Source organism: Zingiber officinale, chromosome 8B, assembly GCF_018446385.1.
Source record: "Zingiber officinale cultivar Zhangliang chromosome 8B, Zo_v1.1, whole genome shotgun sequence".
Classification (NCBI taxonomy): domain Eukaryota; kingdom Viridiplantae; phylum Streptophyta; class Magnoliopsida; order Zingiberales; family Zingiberaceae; genus Zingiber; species Zingiber officinale.
The window spans coordinates 27,297,866-27,312,952 of NC_056001.1; the positions used below are offsets into that span (position 1 = coordinate 27,297,866).

Consider the following 15,087-nt stretch of genomic DNA (forward strand, 5'->3'; position numbering starts at 1 on the left):
TCATTGGAAACTATCTCGACAATCAGATCAAGTTGAGGAGATCACTGATCGAATACAAACCTCCTAGACTCTGCCCGACAACTCAAGAACAACCTCACGGAACCCCTCCAATCTGTGACCTAATTCAGCCACAAAAGAATGAGGATCAAGATCTGATAGGGTAAAAAAAATCTAGCACCAAAGATCCAAAGGGCAAAGCTCCGGCGATGGATCTAAGGCATGGATTGAAATAAGAACGCAACAGAAGGTTCGATTGCTTACCTTTGAAGCCCTAATCGCCCCTTTCACGCCGGCGGTCGGGTGGCACGGCTCGATCCAGATCCGACCAGTGAAGAGGTGGATCGCACTATGAGCAGCGCGAGGAGAGAAGAACGGAGGTCGATCGGTTGGGTGTCGACGAATCTTGCTCCTCACCGTGCCCTAGCCACCTCGCCGTTGACGCTCAGCCGCAGAACTCACCGGATCAGGACCCCCGATCGGATCCAGCTCCACGGCACCGTCGAGCTCCGATGATGAGTCTCCTTCAGCCTCGGCGCCGAGTGACCCGCGAGAGAGGGAGAGCACTGAGACGGAAGGGAGATCGGGGAAGGAAGGAGAGGAGGAAGGCTCGGGTGATCGGCGTCGGGTTTGGGGGAAACGACACTTGGGAAGGGAATTTAAAGAAAAGAAAATGATTTATAATAAAAAACATTTCCTCACTTAAATGGATATCCCAAATAGGCCTTATCTGAACCCGGAATTGATCCCCTCAAAACTCGTCGTACGAGCTCCGAAAAATTCTCAGAAAATTTCTAAAAATTTCGAAAAAATTATATAAGGCTATTTCTCAAATAACCCTATTTATTTAAATTTTCCGAGATCTCACATAGAGGGCCTAAAATCATGTTGAAACCTAGTTAGTTTTGAGGATCTAATAACTAGCATGAAGTTTAGTTAGATCAAGGCGTGACCTGATATCAGACAGGAAGTCCAGCTGGGTATACGGGACCTAACAGTTGGCTAAAGTCTAGTTGAGTCTGCAAACTTGACAATGGGCATGAAGACCTGGTGGGTTAAAAGGTAAGTTAAATGACTGCAAATGATAAGTGAAGGTAAGTCACTGAAGAAAAGTGATCCAGTGAGAAAGACTCCCAGTGGGACTATAGGCGCTATTGGTCTAGCATAGGTTCATTTTTGAAAACCTAAATTGAGACCAAGATTAGATTCTGGATGTGTCAGATGGGGTCTAATTCATACTCTCAGAAACTGTGATAATTCTGTTTTACAAGTAAAAATATTATTTTGTTAAGACTAATAATTGTTTTGCAGCTTACACACATGCTTTACCTCGAATGAACAATAATCCAAGGCGCCTCCATAGTAAGGGAGGCACCTCAGCTTGGCCAGCTTAGCCTCTGCATTTTGAGGCATAGAGGTGTCTCTAGTGGGAAGAAGGTGCCTCAGTGTGAAGGCTGCAAAGGTGTCTTAGATCGATGGATAAGTTTCAAGGATAAGAAGCAAATTTCTCATATTTGATCATCACTGATCGGAGGCGCCTCCAAAGAGGTTGGAGGTGCCTCCAATGTCCTATAAAAGAAGCTACCAAGTATTTGTTTATGATACAGATCTAACTCGTGCTCATTCCTTGACGTAATCAAGCTTCCGAGCATGCTATTTCTTTGCTACGACGCTGTGACACCGTTTCCAAGCTTCGACTTCCATTTACTACGAGTCGGTATATTTTAATTTAAGTTACAATTATCTATTACTAATTATTGAATAGAGGAAGTGTAGGATTATTATACTTCTTTTGATCATTTGTATTTGGATTACTCTTCTGACAATTCCGGAAGATAATTTAGTAGATTGCCCGTTGATAAAAGAGATTTGGGTCTTAGAGTAGGAGTCGTCGAATGCTCTGATCAAGTAAAAATCCTTGTGTTCTCATTTCTGTCTTGTTTTCCATTTTTAGTTATTTTTTTATTGCGTACTTGATTTTAAAACAAAAGAAAAGATTTTAAAATACACATAATTTTAAAATACAACATGTAGCAGTTGGTTGCTAGCTTTTACAACAATGTCATTAATTATGTTAATTTTGCTTATTAGAGACTGATAACATGATCAAAACAATCTTTTATTAAGCAAACAAATGAAGGAAATTATATGACACCCACTATATTTCAAATGAACATTATCTAATCACGATCAACCGTACAGAAGGTAGTAAGTAGGCTTATTAGAAAGTAATAACATAGTTAAAATAACATTTCAATAAGTAAAACAAACGAGGGGATTTCATGATACCCACTACCTTTCAAATAAACATTATCTTATCATGATCAATCGGACATGTAGTTATTATAACGTGTAACAGTTGGTTACTAGCTTCTACAACAATGTCATTAATTTTATTGATTTTGCTTATTAGAGATTGATAACATGATTAAAATAATCTTTCAACGAGCCAAACAAATGAAGGGCACTGCATAACACTCATTACATTTCAAATGAATATGATTTTATCATGATTGGTCCTAGAGAAGCTAGCATATAACTGTTACAACGTGTAACGACTAGTTGTTAGCTTCTACAATAATATCATTATCTTATATTAATTTTGCATATTAGAGAGTGATAACATAGTTAAAATAATATTTCAATGAGTAAGACAAATGAAATGGACCCAGATGACACCAATTACATTTTAAATGAATATTGGATAATCATGATTGACCGTGTAAAAATTAGCATGTAGTTGTTGCATGTAGCAACTTGTTGCTAGTTTTACCGCTGGCTATAATTCAAATCCTAACCACTAAACCCAATTCAGAAACATAGAATTTTTGAACCACATATACATGTAGGGTACCGTTCACTTTAAATGAAGTAACCATATGATAATTTTTTTTCAAAAAGGATGTCCATTTGACGTTTTGGTAATTTTGATTTTTACCTAATAATTGTAGCTCAATTATAATTTCACTTCTAAAAATTAATTTTTAGTATATAACATTAATGAAATTATCTCATTAATATATATCTATTTTAAATTTTAAAAATTATAAATAAATTTTATTTATTTATTTTATATATTACAATCTGTTATGGTGATTAATATCATTAACAATATATTATTATTAATTTGATTTAATTTATTTTAAAGAGAATTTTAATAAAATATAAAATTCATTTAGTCTATATTGATTAATTTGATCATCCTATGATCAAATATTAAATTAAATTTTAAAAGTTTTTTTTTATAGAATTATACGATTCAATTCTCACCTATTCAATTCTTATTCCAAACCGATCTGGTGTAAAATCATGATCTTACAAATTATGAGTGGGAAGGCTGAGTAGTGATTGGGTGTATCCATAAATATTCCATTAGATTCTTCAGCTGCAACTGATAAAATGGAACAGAGTCAGTAATTAAGCAGGGACTATATGAACTAGCTAACGTCATCACAGCTTGTGTCATGGATGTTATGCCACCAAATTGATCAATGAAGTCAATGAAGAAAGGTATAGAGAGAAAGAAAACAATGGACTTTGACTCGAGATTGCCAAATTAGATTTGGCAAAGACTTCGAGTGTTAGTAAGTCTACTACGCCATGCATTAGATTAGAAAAGAGAGAAAGTGGTCTCTGTATACTTCAAGGTTGAAGTCAAGACAATGTTAGGTAACATAATTGATATCACAATCTGTAAGTCCGGTAGAATGATGCAAGCAATCTTACGTCGAAATGGCTGTGGATGACGTGGTTTGCATACTACTCTCGGACGTCATTTTGAAAGGCTTACACAACATCACCATCAAATTGAGAAATATAATTTTTTAAATGATATATCAAATTATCGTGTGAAAAGTAGAGAAAAATCCTCAATTAGAACTTGAATTTTGCATGTAATCCTCACTTATAAAAAATTTTGTTTCCACTCCCTGCATGCAAAATTTTATTTGCTTCAACTTCCTCATGCAAATATTGTAACCTAATTGCCCCTCAGATTTTTTTAGTACAAAAGGTCCAAAATGGAATATAATTTAAGGAAAATCTAGTATATTTTCTATCCAATTGAATATAATTTAAAGAAAATCTAGTATATTCGAGTATATTATTAATTAAAATTGTCATTCATATATTTTAGGTATAAATAGTCTAAAAATGAGTATAATTCTTATTAAATTCAACATTTTAAACTAGAATCGAGTATATTTTCTATTAAATTGAGTACGACTTTTTCCCTATTTAATATAATTCCTTCTAAATTCAGTACCATTTGAAAAAAATCTAGTATATTTTTCATCCAATTGAGTATCATTTAAAGAAAATCTAGTATATTTTACATCTAATTGAGTACCATTTAAAGAAAATCTAATATATTTTCCATCCAATTGAGGTGAAAAAGAATCGTACTCAATTTGATAGAAAATATACTATATTCTAGTTTAATGTACTGAATTTAAGAGGATTTATACTTATTTTTAGACTTTTTATACTTAAAATATCAGGAGCAATTAGGTAAGTATATTAGACTATGGAGTGAAAAGAAAGATTTTTTCTAATGAAAAGTGCATGCAAAATTATGTTTACCAATAGGGACTGCATGCAAATTTTCCCAATTATCATAACATCACCATCAAATTTTGAAATATAATTTTGACGAATTGATTACTTCAGTTTGATTGGGATGTATAATACGCAATGTCGCAATCTCTTTAGATATTTCATTCAGAGTAATTTCTTTTTCATGTTTTGATAAATAAAAAAAAATTAAATACACATTTTGGATATTATGAAAATCTACAGACGCAATTTAGTAAATTATCACTGAAAATTCATTACAATTGTGTTTTCATTGACTTTGATGAACTCTTAACAGTGATTACTTCAGCCTGATTGAGATATATAATATATAATCTGTTTAGATATTTCATTCAGAGTAATTTTTTTTATGTTTTGATAAATATAAAAATTGAATACGAATTTTGGATATTACTAAAATCTACAAACGTGATTTAGTAAATTGCCACAAAAAATTCATTATAATTTTGTGCCTATTGACTTTGACAAACTCTTACTAGTGATTATTTCAGCTTGATTGAGATGCATGATATGCAATTTGTTTAGATATTTTATTGAGAGTAATTTTTTTTTCATGTTTTGGTAAATAAAAAAATTGAATACGCAATTTGGATATTACAAAATCTACGTAAGCGGTTTAGTAAATTGGCATTGAAAATTTATTACAATTGTGTGTTCATTTTGATGAATTGTTACCTGTGATTATTTCAGTCTAATTGAGATGTATAATATACAATTTGTTTAGATATTTCATTAATGTTGCGCAAAGAACGAGGGCAGCATCTCTCAACCTCTAAAGCAGAAGAAAAGGAAGAGAGAAAGAGATCATGCGGAACAATAAGACAAAGGCGCGAGCAAACTGAAGGAGAAGAGAAAGAGGAAGAAGAAATGTTACCGTGGTTCAGCGACGTGCCTACTCCACAAAAACGATCGAAACTTTATTAGAATTCTCTTTACATAAGAGAATCACATTCAATGATTTTTGTTATTGTTGTTGTACAATCGGTTTACAATGATCCCTATAAATAATGTATACACCCTAGACTTGGTAAAATCATAACAGAATTTTGTTATGAAAAATCGCAACAGAATTCTGTTATAAAAAATCGTAACATAATTTTGTTATATAAAATCGCAACAGAACTTTATTACGAAAAATCTTAACAGATTTTTCTTCCATGACATCCATCACATTGGTCTTCATCCAAATATGAGTCACCCGTCAACAATCTCCACCTTGGCGAATACTCACCCCTTCACATAACACGAGTATCTAAATAAAACTCCACCTGGATCTCTGGGTCTGGGCTTCCTTCCTCTAGCATCTAGAGATATAGATCAAGTTCAAGCAATGCTTGAACTTCTCTGTAGTAACTGGTTTTGTCAGCATATCTACAGCATTGTCTGCAATGTGAACCTTCTCAAGTTAAATTCCCCTAGAAGCAATCAACTCTTTGATCTTGTAAAATCTCATATCAATGTGCTTGGTTTTCGCATGATACACCTGATTCTTCGCTAAATAGATAGCACTCTGACTATCGCATAACAACTTGACTCCACCTTGCTGAACATCCAGTTCTCTGACCAACCTTGTAAGTCATAAAACTTCCTTCGCTGCTTCAGCTGCTGCCATATACTCGGACTCAGTAGTAGACAATGTAATAATAAATTATATCAAAGATTTCCAACAAATAAGTCCTCCTGCCACAGTAAACACGTATCCTGTAGTAGACCTCCTGTTATATAAATCTCCTGCATTGTCCTTATCTACGTACTCAGCAACTGAAGGATCTTCCGATTGTCTACTGAACATGATGCTATAATCAGTTGTATTTCTCAAGTATTTGAAAATTCATTTTACTGCATCACAATGTAGTTGACCAGGATTTAAAAGAAATTTACTTACCATATTAACTGCTTGTGTCAAATCTGGTCTCATGCAAACCATGGCATACATCAGACAACCAACTGCACTGACATAAGGAACCTTTGACATCTCTTTGCTCTCGTCATCCATCTTTAGACATTGTGTACTGGATAACTTAAAGTGATGCGCCAGGGGTGTGCTCACTGACTTTGCATTCTTCATGTTGAATCTATCCAGCACCTTCTCCACATAGCTATTTGAGACAACCATAATCTCTCTTTAACTATATCTCTGTGAATCTCCATCCTAAGATCTTCTTGGCCTCTCTCAAATCTCTCATGTCAAATTCCTTGCTCAGTAGCCTCTTCAATTTGTCAACCTCTTTCATCTTCTTTGCAACAATGAGCATGTCATCTACGTATAGTAGGAAAAAACCAGTGATTCATCTTCAAGGCTCTTCACATATATGCAGCAGTTATACTCACATCTCCTATATCCGTTTTGAATCATGCATGAATCAAAACATTTGTACCCTTGCCTAGGAGATTATTTCAATCCATAGAGTGATTTCTTCAACTTGCAAACCAACCACTTTTGTCCGGGCTGACTAAATCCCTCAGGTTGTGATATAAAAATTTGCTCCAAATTTGCATGAAGAAATGTCATCTTCACATCCATTTGCTCAAATTGCAAATCATGATGTGCTACCAAAGCCAACACCGCTCTAATTAACCTATGTCTTACCACTAGAGAAAAAATTTCTTCATAGTCAATCATCTTCCTCTATGAATAGCCTTTTGCTACCAACCGAGCCTTGAACTTCACTTTTTCTTCCTTTGACATTGTTTCTTTCTTCTTGAATATCCACTTACACCCTATAGCTTTCTCTCCTTTAGGAAGTTCCACTAGATCCCACGTTTGATTTTTTTGCAATGACTCCATCTCCCTTCTACCTATCCTTCTCAGAGCAGTGTATCACCTCCTGAAAAGATATAGGGTCTCCGCTACTAGTGATAAGCGCATAAGGTACCAAGTCTTCGAATCCATATTTGGTGGGTGGTTTTACGACTCGTCTCATTTTGCCACCAGCTATAGTGTGATGCTCCATATGCTCTGAGTTAGAATCATCGGAGTCATGAGTCTCTAGCTCCACCTGCATAATATCTTTCTTATGTTACTCTGTGGTGTTTCCTTTCCTTCTTCCTGAGTACATTGTAACATAGTTTTCTCGTCAAACACCACATCTCTGCTGATCACCACCTTGTTTGCCTTAGGATCCCAAAACTTAAAGTCTTTAACTCCTTTCTGATATCCCAAAAAAATGCACTACTTTGACTTCGCATCCAACTTTAATCTTTCCTTACTAGATATGTGCATATAGGCTAGACATCAAAAAACTCGAAGATGAGAGTAATCTATTTGATTCTCTATCCATACTTCCTCTGATACTTTGCCTTCTAATGCTGCCCTTGGCAATCTATTAATGAGATAGCATGCCATGTTAACCACTTTCTCCCATAAATTCTTTGCAAACCCTGCATTCAGCCTGAGACATCTTGCATTTTCAATGATTGTCCTGTTCAACCTTTTCGTTACCTCGTTCTGCTGAGGTGTCCTGCAAACCGAGAAATGCCTCATTATCCCATGTCGCTCATAAAATTCCTGAAACTTTAAATCTGTGTACTCAGTTTCATTGTCTGACCTAAGGCATTTGATCTTCCTTCCAGTCTGGTTCTCCACTTCAGTTTTCTACAGTTTAAACTTTGTAAAAGTTTATAACTTATGACGCATAAAGTATATCCAGACCTTTCATGAGAAATCATCAGTAAAAGTCATAAAATATAAGTGCTCTCCACATGATGCTACACTAGCTAGTCCCCAGAGATCCGTATGTACATACTCTAGAATCCCCTCCGTCTTGTTTGTTGCTATCTCGAATTGCATTTTGCTCTGTTTCCCAAGAACACAAAATTTACAGAATTCAAGTTTGTACGTCTTGACACCCTTCAAAAAATCTCTCTTGTGAAGTTCTAACATCTCACGTTCACCTATATACCCTAGCTGCATATGCCACAAGACAATACTGTCTGATTCAGACTCCACCGAGGCAACTCCACCTACAACTATAGTCCCTATCAACTTGTAGATGTTTCCTGCTACCTTTTGTTCTTTCATTACCATCAGAGTTCCCTTGTTAACCTTCATCACCCTGCTCACTGATTTATAATTGTAACTAATATCATCCAGTATACTTAGTGAGATCAAGTTCTTCCTTAGCTCTGGTATATATCTGACATCACTTAGGGTTCTGATCATACTATCAAATATCTTGATTCGGGCGTCCCCTATGTCGATAACTCTGCATGATGCATTATTTCCCATCAACACTAAACCAGAATTCACTGTCCTATAGGTGTCAAACCACTCCTTGTTTGGAGTCATGTGATATGAATATGCAGAGTCTAAGATTCATCCATCCGTCAGCTGCTCTGAACTCGACATAACTGATAGCATATCTTCATCACCGCTCTCTGAGTTTTCGTCTTCAACTATGTTTATAGACTTTGTCAAACTTCTTTGTTCTCTGCAATATGTTTCTTTATCTCTGGACAATCTCTCTTGATATAACATTTGCCTCTATATTTGTAGCACGTAATCACCTTCTTCCTTCTCGACTTAGAATGAGCATTGTTATTGTTGTCAGATCCATGTCGAGATTTGCTCCTATCACGCTCTTGGTTGCTATTTACCACAAGTCTTTCTCCCTGAGAAATTTCATCGCTTGTGTTCTTCCTTTGGTGAAAACCTAGCAACGCACATGTGATCTCCTCTAATTTGAGAGTTTCTTACCCTACATCAAAGTAGTAGTCAAATTCTCGTACGTAGGAGATGAAGGTAGAGAATTCAACAATATCGGTGTCTTGTCTTCATCTTCGATCTTCACATCAATTCACTTCAGATCACTTACAATCTGGTTAAATACGTTGATGTACTGGCTCAGATCGGTTCCTTCTATCATCTTCAGTCTGAATAATTTCTGTTTGAGATACAGCTTGTTTGTCAATGACTTTAACATGTACCAGCTTTTCAATTTTTACCAAACTACCACCAGTGACTCCTCATCCATGACATGATACATCACGTCATCCGTAAGACAAAGTCTGATTGTTGCTATTGTTTTCACCTAAAGTTCTTCTCAATCTGATCTCTTCATGCTTTCAGATTTCTTTTCTCCTAGCGAATTCATAATGCCTTGTTGCACCAACAAGTCCTTGACTCTTTTTTGCCATAATTTGAAATTTTCAGCTCGGCTAAACTTCACCATATCAAACTTTACAGAAGTCGTCCTAGGCATGTTGAAGAAATCCACCAAAACCTATATCTTTGATACTAATTGTTGCGTAAAAAAAAAGGGGGGGGGGCAACACATGTCAACCTCTAAAGCGGAAGAAGAGGAAGAGAGAAAGATATCACGCAGAGCAACAAGACAAAGACACACAAAAGGAACAAACTCAAGGAGAAGTGAAAGAGGAAGAAGAAGAGTTACCGTGGTTCGGCGACGTGCCTACTCCACAAAAATGGTCGAAACTTTATTAGAATTCTCTCTACATAAGAGAATCACATCCAATAATTCTTGTGATTGTTGTTATGCAATAGGTTTACAATGATCCCTATAAATAATGCATAAACCCTAGACTCGGTAAAATCGTAACAGAATTTTGTTATAAAAAATCGTAACAAAATTCTATTATAAAAAATCGTAACAGAATTCTGTTATATAAAATCGTACGTAACAGAATTTTATTACGAACAATCTTAACAAATTTTTCATCCATAGTATTTATCATATTAGCCTTCATTCAAATATGAGTCATCCGTCAACAAGTAAGAATAATCTTTTTTTCATGTTTTGATAAATATAAAAATTGAATATTAAATTGTCACTAAAAATTCATTACAATTGTGTGTTTATTGACTTTACAAACTCTTATTAGTGATTATTTCATCCTGAGCCTGATTGATTTAGATGTATAATATACCATTTATTTAGATATTTTATTCAGAGTAATTTTTTTTCACGTTTTGATAAACTGAAAATTTGAATATACATTTTGGATATTATGAAAATGCAGATTAGTAAATTGCTATTGAATTGCATGCTGACTTAACTTACCCATGATTACTTCAACTAGATTGAGATGCTCATGGAGCTGTAGTGCAATATTAAAGCATTCAACTTATCATTAAGATATTTATGATTTAATTTTTAATTATAATAAATTTATATAAAAAAAATTTACATGAGACATGTAATTAAAGTATATTGGACTTCTTAATTATTCACTGTGAGTATTTTTAAATTAATTTGATGATCGATAAAAAAATTTTATAGGATCGAATCGATCCCTTTATAACTAATCATGAGCTGACTTGATTTATCATGTTTTTCAACTTGATTGAGATAATATAATATAATTTCCATTGTCTAATCTTTATTTTATGTTTGGATTTATATAAATTATTTATCCAGAAAGTACTAAGTAGAACTCGACTAATATTTTTAGGACCGTTTTTTTATTGGAGGGAAATCTCTAATAATATATTGTACCTGAATTCAAATCTTACATTTCCCTAGATAGCATATCAAATAGTAATTATGATTAGTCCTTCCATATTATATTATTATGCAAATTAACAATAATTAGTCGCGCGTTCGTACACGTCTTGTACCAGTCTTTTTTTAATGTCATTAAATGATTTTAGAATCAGACAAAAAAAGAAAATGACATCAAAATTAATAATAATAATAATAAATTAAATGGCACGAAGCTTCCTTGAAATTTACATGACAGACAAGAATGCTAAGAAATATCACAAGTCTTCATCTATAAGTCTTAACTAAAGCTCATTCGAATATTCGATATATTAGACCTATATAATTGAATTCATTATATTAGATGAAATCTTTATATGATATTTAGTATCGAGGTAGAGGATGAAGAAATATGACAGATTGTAGGTGTACCCGATTGTGTTCAATCGCACCTCATATCATATTAATGTCGCGTTAAATCCAACGGATATAGTTAATTAATTAAAAAGATTAATGTTTTGGATGGCTGGATGCCAATCCACACAACAAAATCATCCCTCCAAATTATATATTTTTATTATTATTCATGTAATAAAATTAATATGTGATTTTGACCATTTAAATGGTTACAGAATGATTTAATAGTATATTTAGTTAGAAAAAATAATGAAAATGTCATTTGTTTTATTGATTTAGATTTGTTTTCCATAATTTATTATGCGATTTGTTTAAATATTTTATTCAGAGTAATTTTTTTTTATTTTTTTATTTTATTATCTTACTATTTTATTAAGAAGCTGGTCCCTCTACTAATTAATTTTGATGAACTCCAAAATAAAATTATGTTAATATTCCTTTTTCATTTTACATTAAAATAAATTTCAAGATTTATTAGTAATTTTTACAAAAATATTAATTAAAGATCTAGAGTTTAAAACTCAACTCTGATGTATTATTGTGCATTTTTCTTATTAATCAATCAATGATCTAGAGTTCGAGACTCAACTATGCGTATTATTGAGAATTTTTCTCATTAATCAATTAGGGATCTAGAGTTCGAGACTCGGCTGAGGCATATTATTGAGAATTTTTCTTATTAATCAATTAGAAATTTAGAATTCTCTAGTTAGAAATCATATTTTTTTCTCAGTTTTTGCTAAGATCAAGTACAATAGCTTGATGTTGGAATTCCCAAGCGTCAAGCGTCACCTTAGCATTGCGGGTCTGGCACACCCTTACCCAATTTATCCGCATGCATTCATGTATTAGTGCATCTGACTTTTCTAAATTTAGGACAGTACTTTTCTAAATTTAGGGAATGATCCATATCCTAAACATTATAGAAGACAGAAAAAAAAAATATGGAATAGATTCCATTTCCTAAACACTATAGAAGCGAGAGATGAAATAGGGAAACTTATATATGATATATTGAAAAGTAGATATCCAAATTTAATAAAGTAATTTTTTTTATCCTAAATTATGTATTTTAGATAGGGAAACTGGTGTGAATGCTCTTATATTACACATGTAACTAAGGAGCCACGTATAGCTTTGGTGCTCAGGCACGAATTGTTTTGGTGGAGCAGTTGCGACACTTTAATTTTTTATAAGTACCTCTATAAGTATATAAAATTATAAAAATATTAGAATCTTGTCCAAAAAAAAAATAAAAGAAGGGACAATATATAAAAATTAAAACTATTTTCTATAAGTCAATCTTCTTTCCTCGGATCTCTCCCTACATTACCCCATATGGTATAAGGAGAGGGGTCTAGCTCACGCAATGCGTGGACAATTGTTAATAAATATAAAAATTGAATATGTATTTTGGATATTACGATCGAAAATCTACTTATCCAGATTAGTAAATTGCTATTGAATTGCATGCTCATTGACTTTGATGAATTCTTACCCCCCGTGATTACTTCAACTTGATTGAGATAATATAATAAGCAATTTGCTTTGATTTTACATTCAGAGTAATCTTTATTTCATGTTTGGATTTATATAAATATTTGTCCAACTCGTCGAAGTTGTATTATTGATAATCCTAGGAGAAACTCCCAAGATGCAGCAAAACGTGCGTACATTTTTATTTTATTTTATATTTTAATTGACACCACATATTCGATTCTTCGAATTAATTATAAGATCATCGGGTTCGATGGAAAATTTTTTTATCTACTAATATTCTTACGCTCAGTTTTTACTGGAGCCAAAATCTCTTGTAATATATATTGCAGTTGAAATTAAAATTTTCAATCTCTTAATTACCCGTGAGACCTATCAGATAATTTAATCCTTCCATAATACATTATTACGCAAATTAACAATTATCAGTCACGCGTTCAGACACGTCTTCAGTCTTTTTTTTTAATGTCATTAAATGATTTTAGAATACAAAAAAGAAATTGACATAAAAATTGAAAATAATAATAATAATTAAAAAAAATAAATGGCACGAAGCTTCCTTGAAATTTTCATGACATGAATGTTAAGAAATGTCACTAGTCTTGGTCTATAAAAACACTTCTCCTTTTGCCCGATCAAACAGGCCACTTCAGTTCCTGAATCCGATGGACTACGACGACGGAACCAACGATCGCTCGTGTCTCAGCCTCGACCTCTTCGTCGGACCTCGTCCCTCCCCAGTCGACGTTCCGACTCCGGCAAGGCCGACTAATTTTTCTTTATCCACACAAGTCGATTCATCGTTTGGTCAACAGAGCTTCTCGAGGAAAGAAGACTCCCTCGAAGCCCAACTGAATAAGGTCAGAGAAGAGAACAGGAGGCTGACGGAGATCGTCGCCGCCTTGTCTCGAAACCGTCAGGGTGCAGCTCGATGGCGCAGCGAGTCATTCGATTTCGAAAACGGATCAAGCTCGCCGAAAAGGAAGTGGATAGTAGACTGCGCAAAAGATGAAGACGCATGGAAGAGATTGAAATCAGTTACTGATGATCCCGCCGCCAAAACCTTCAAGATTTGCGTTAGAACTGATCAAAACGATTCGAACAATGTAAGTAAAAAAAAAAAAAATCAGTTCCACGAATCACACAGAGCATGCTTTGCTGAATATACTGTTGATCGATTAGGTGGTGAAGGATGGATACCGATGGCGGAAATACGGACAGAAAGTGACGAGGGACAGCCCGTTCCCCAGAGCTTACTTCAGATGCTCTTTCGCCCCTTCCTGCCCTGTCAAGAAGAAGGTACACGCTTAACCAAACAGATAGAACAATATTAATCAAAAGCTCTGGGAGAGATTTAGTGATTTCGATCGTTAATTTATTAATTAGGTGCAAAGAAGTGTAGAAGATAGATCGGTGTTGGTGGTGGTGTATGAAGGCGAGCACAATCACCGACTCCCTTCGGAGGATGAACGATCAATCAATCTCAATAACGCCGCAGAAGGAGGCGATGGAGTTGGCTTGGTTTTGAAGGAAACGGTGGAATCGCCGGAGTTACAGAGGCTGCTGGTCGAGCAGATGGCATCGTCCTTGGTGGTCGATCCCAACTTCACCGCAGCTATCGCCACTGCCATAGCTGACCGACTCAGCTCGTTTCGTATCCAGCAGCCTTTCCATTGAATAAATTAATGTAATAGATTTGCAAGCAAAATCTGAATCGTATCTAAATTAAGTGCTCCATTTGTTCAGAATACTAATATTCGGCAATGATCATTGGGTGTCCTTCCATGTGCTAGCTCAATTAGATTAGCAATGAATTAAGCAATTCTCCATCTTTTTCTCTCTTTTAGCATTAGATTAAACAACTATATAATGGGCAAAAATCAATAGGACTTTATGGGCGTCTCATTTAAAAGTGAAGTACCCTAAGTACTGTTAATGTAGATGTAATTTAAAATTTCTATGTTTATGAATCGGATTTAATGTTTAGGGTTTGAGGTTCAATCTCTTGGAGTTTCAATCCAAAAATTATTGGTGCAAGGAGCACCTTATAAAAGGTTCAAATTTAAATTGTGTTGTAATCTAATAAGGTTGATTGAGTGTGTAAGTAGCTCAAAGAGAAAAGTTCTAATAAGTTAGCTAGACT

At 34.3% G+C, this 15,087-nt stretch overlaps 1 protein-coding gene across 1 annotated transcript; it reads left to right on the top strand.

The window, feature by feature from the left end:
* Positions 1-13,583: 13,583 nt before the first annotated feature.
* Positions 13,584-14,773, top strand: LOC122015843 (probable WRKY transcription factor 60). The gene is made up of 3 exons (XM_042572905.1): positions 13,584-14,050; positions 14,127-14,243; positions 14,331-14,773. The coding sequence occupies exons 1-3, from the start codon at positions 13,610-13,612 to the stop codon at positions 14,619-14,621; spliced, it is 849 nt and encodes a 282-aa protein (XP_042428839.1). The 5' UTR covers positions 13,584-13,609; the 3' UTR covers positions 14,622-14,773.
* Positions 14,774-15,087: the final 314 nt, after the last annotated feature.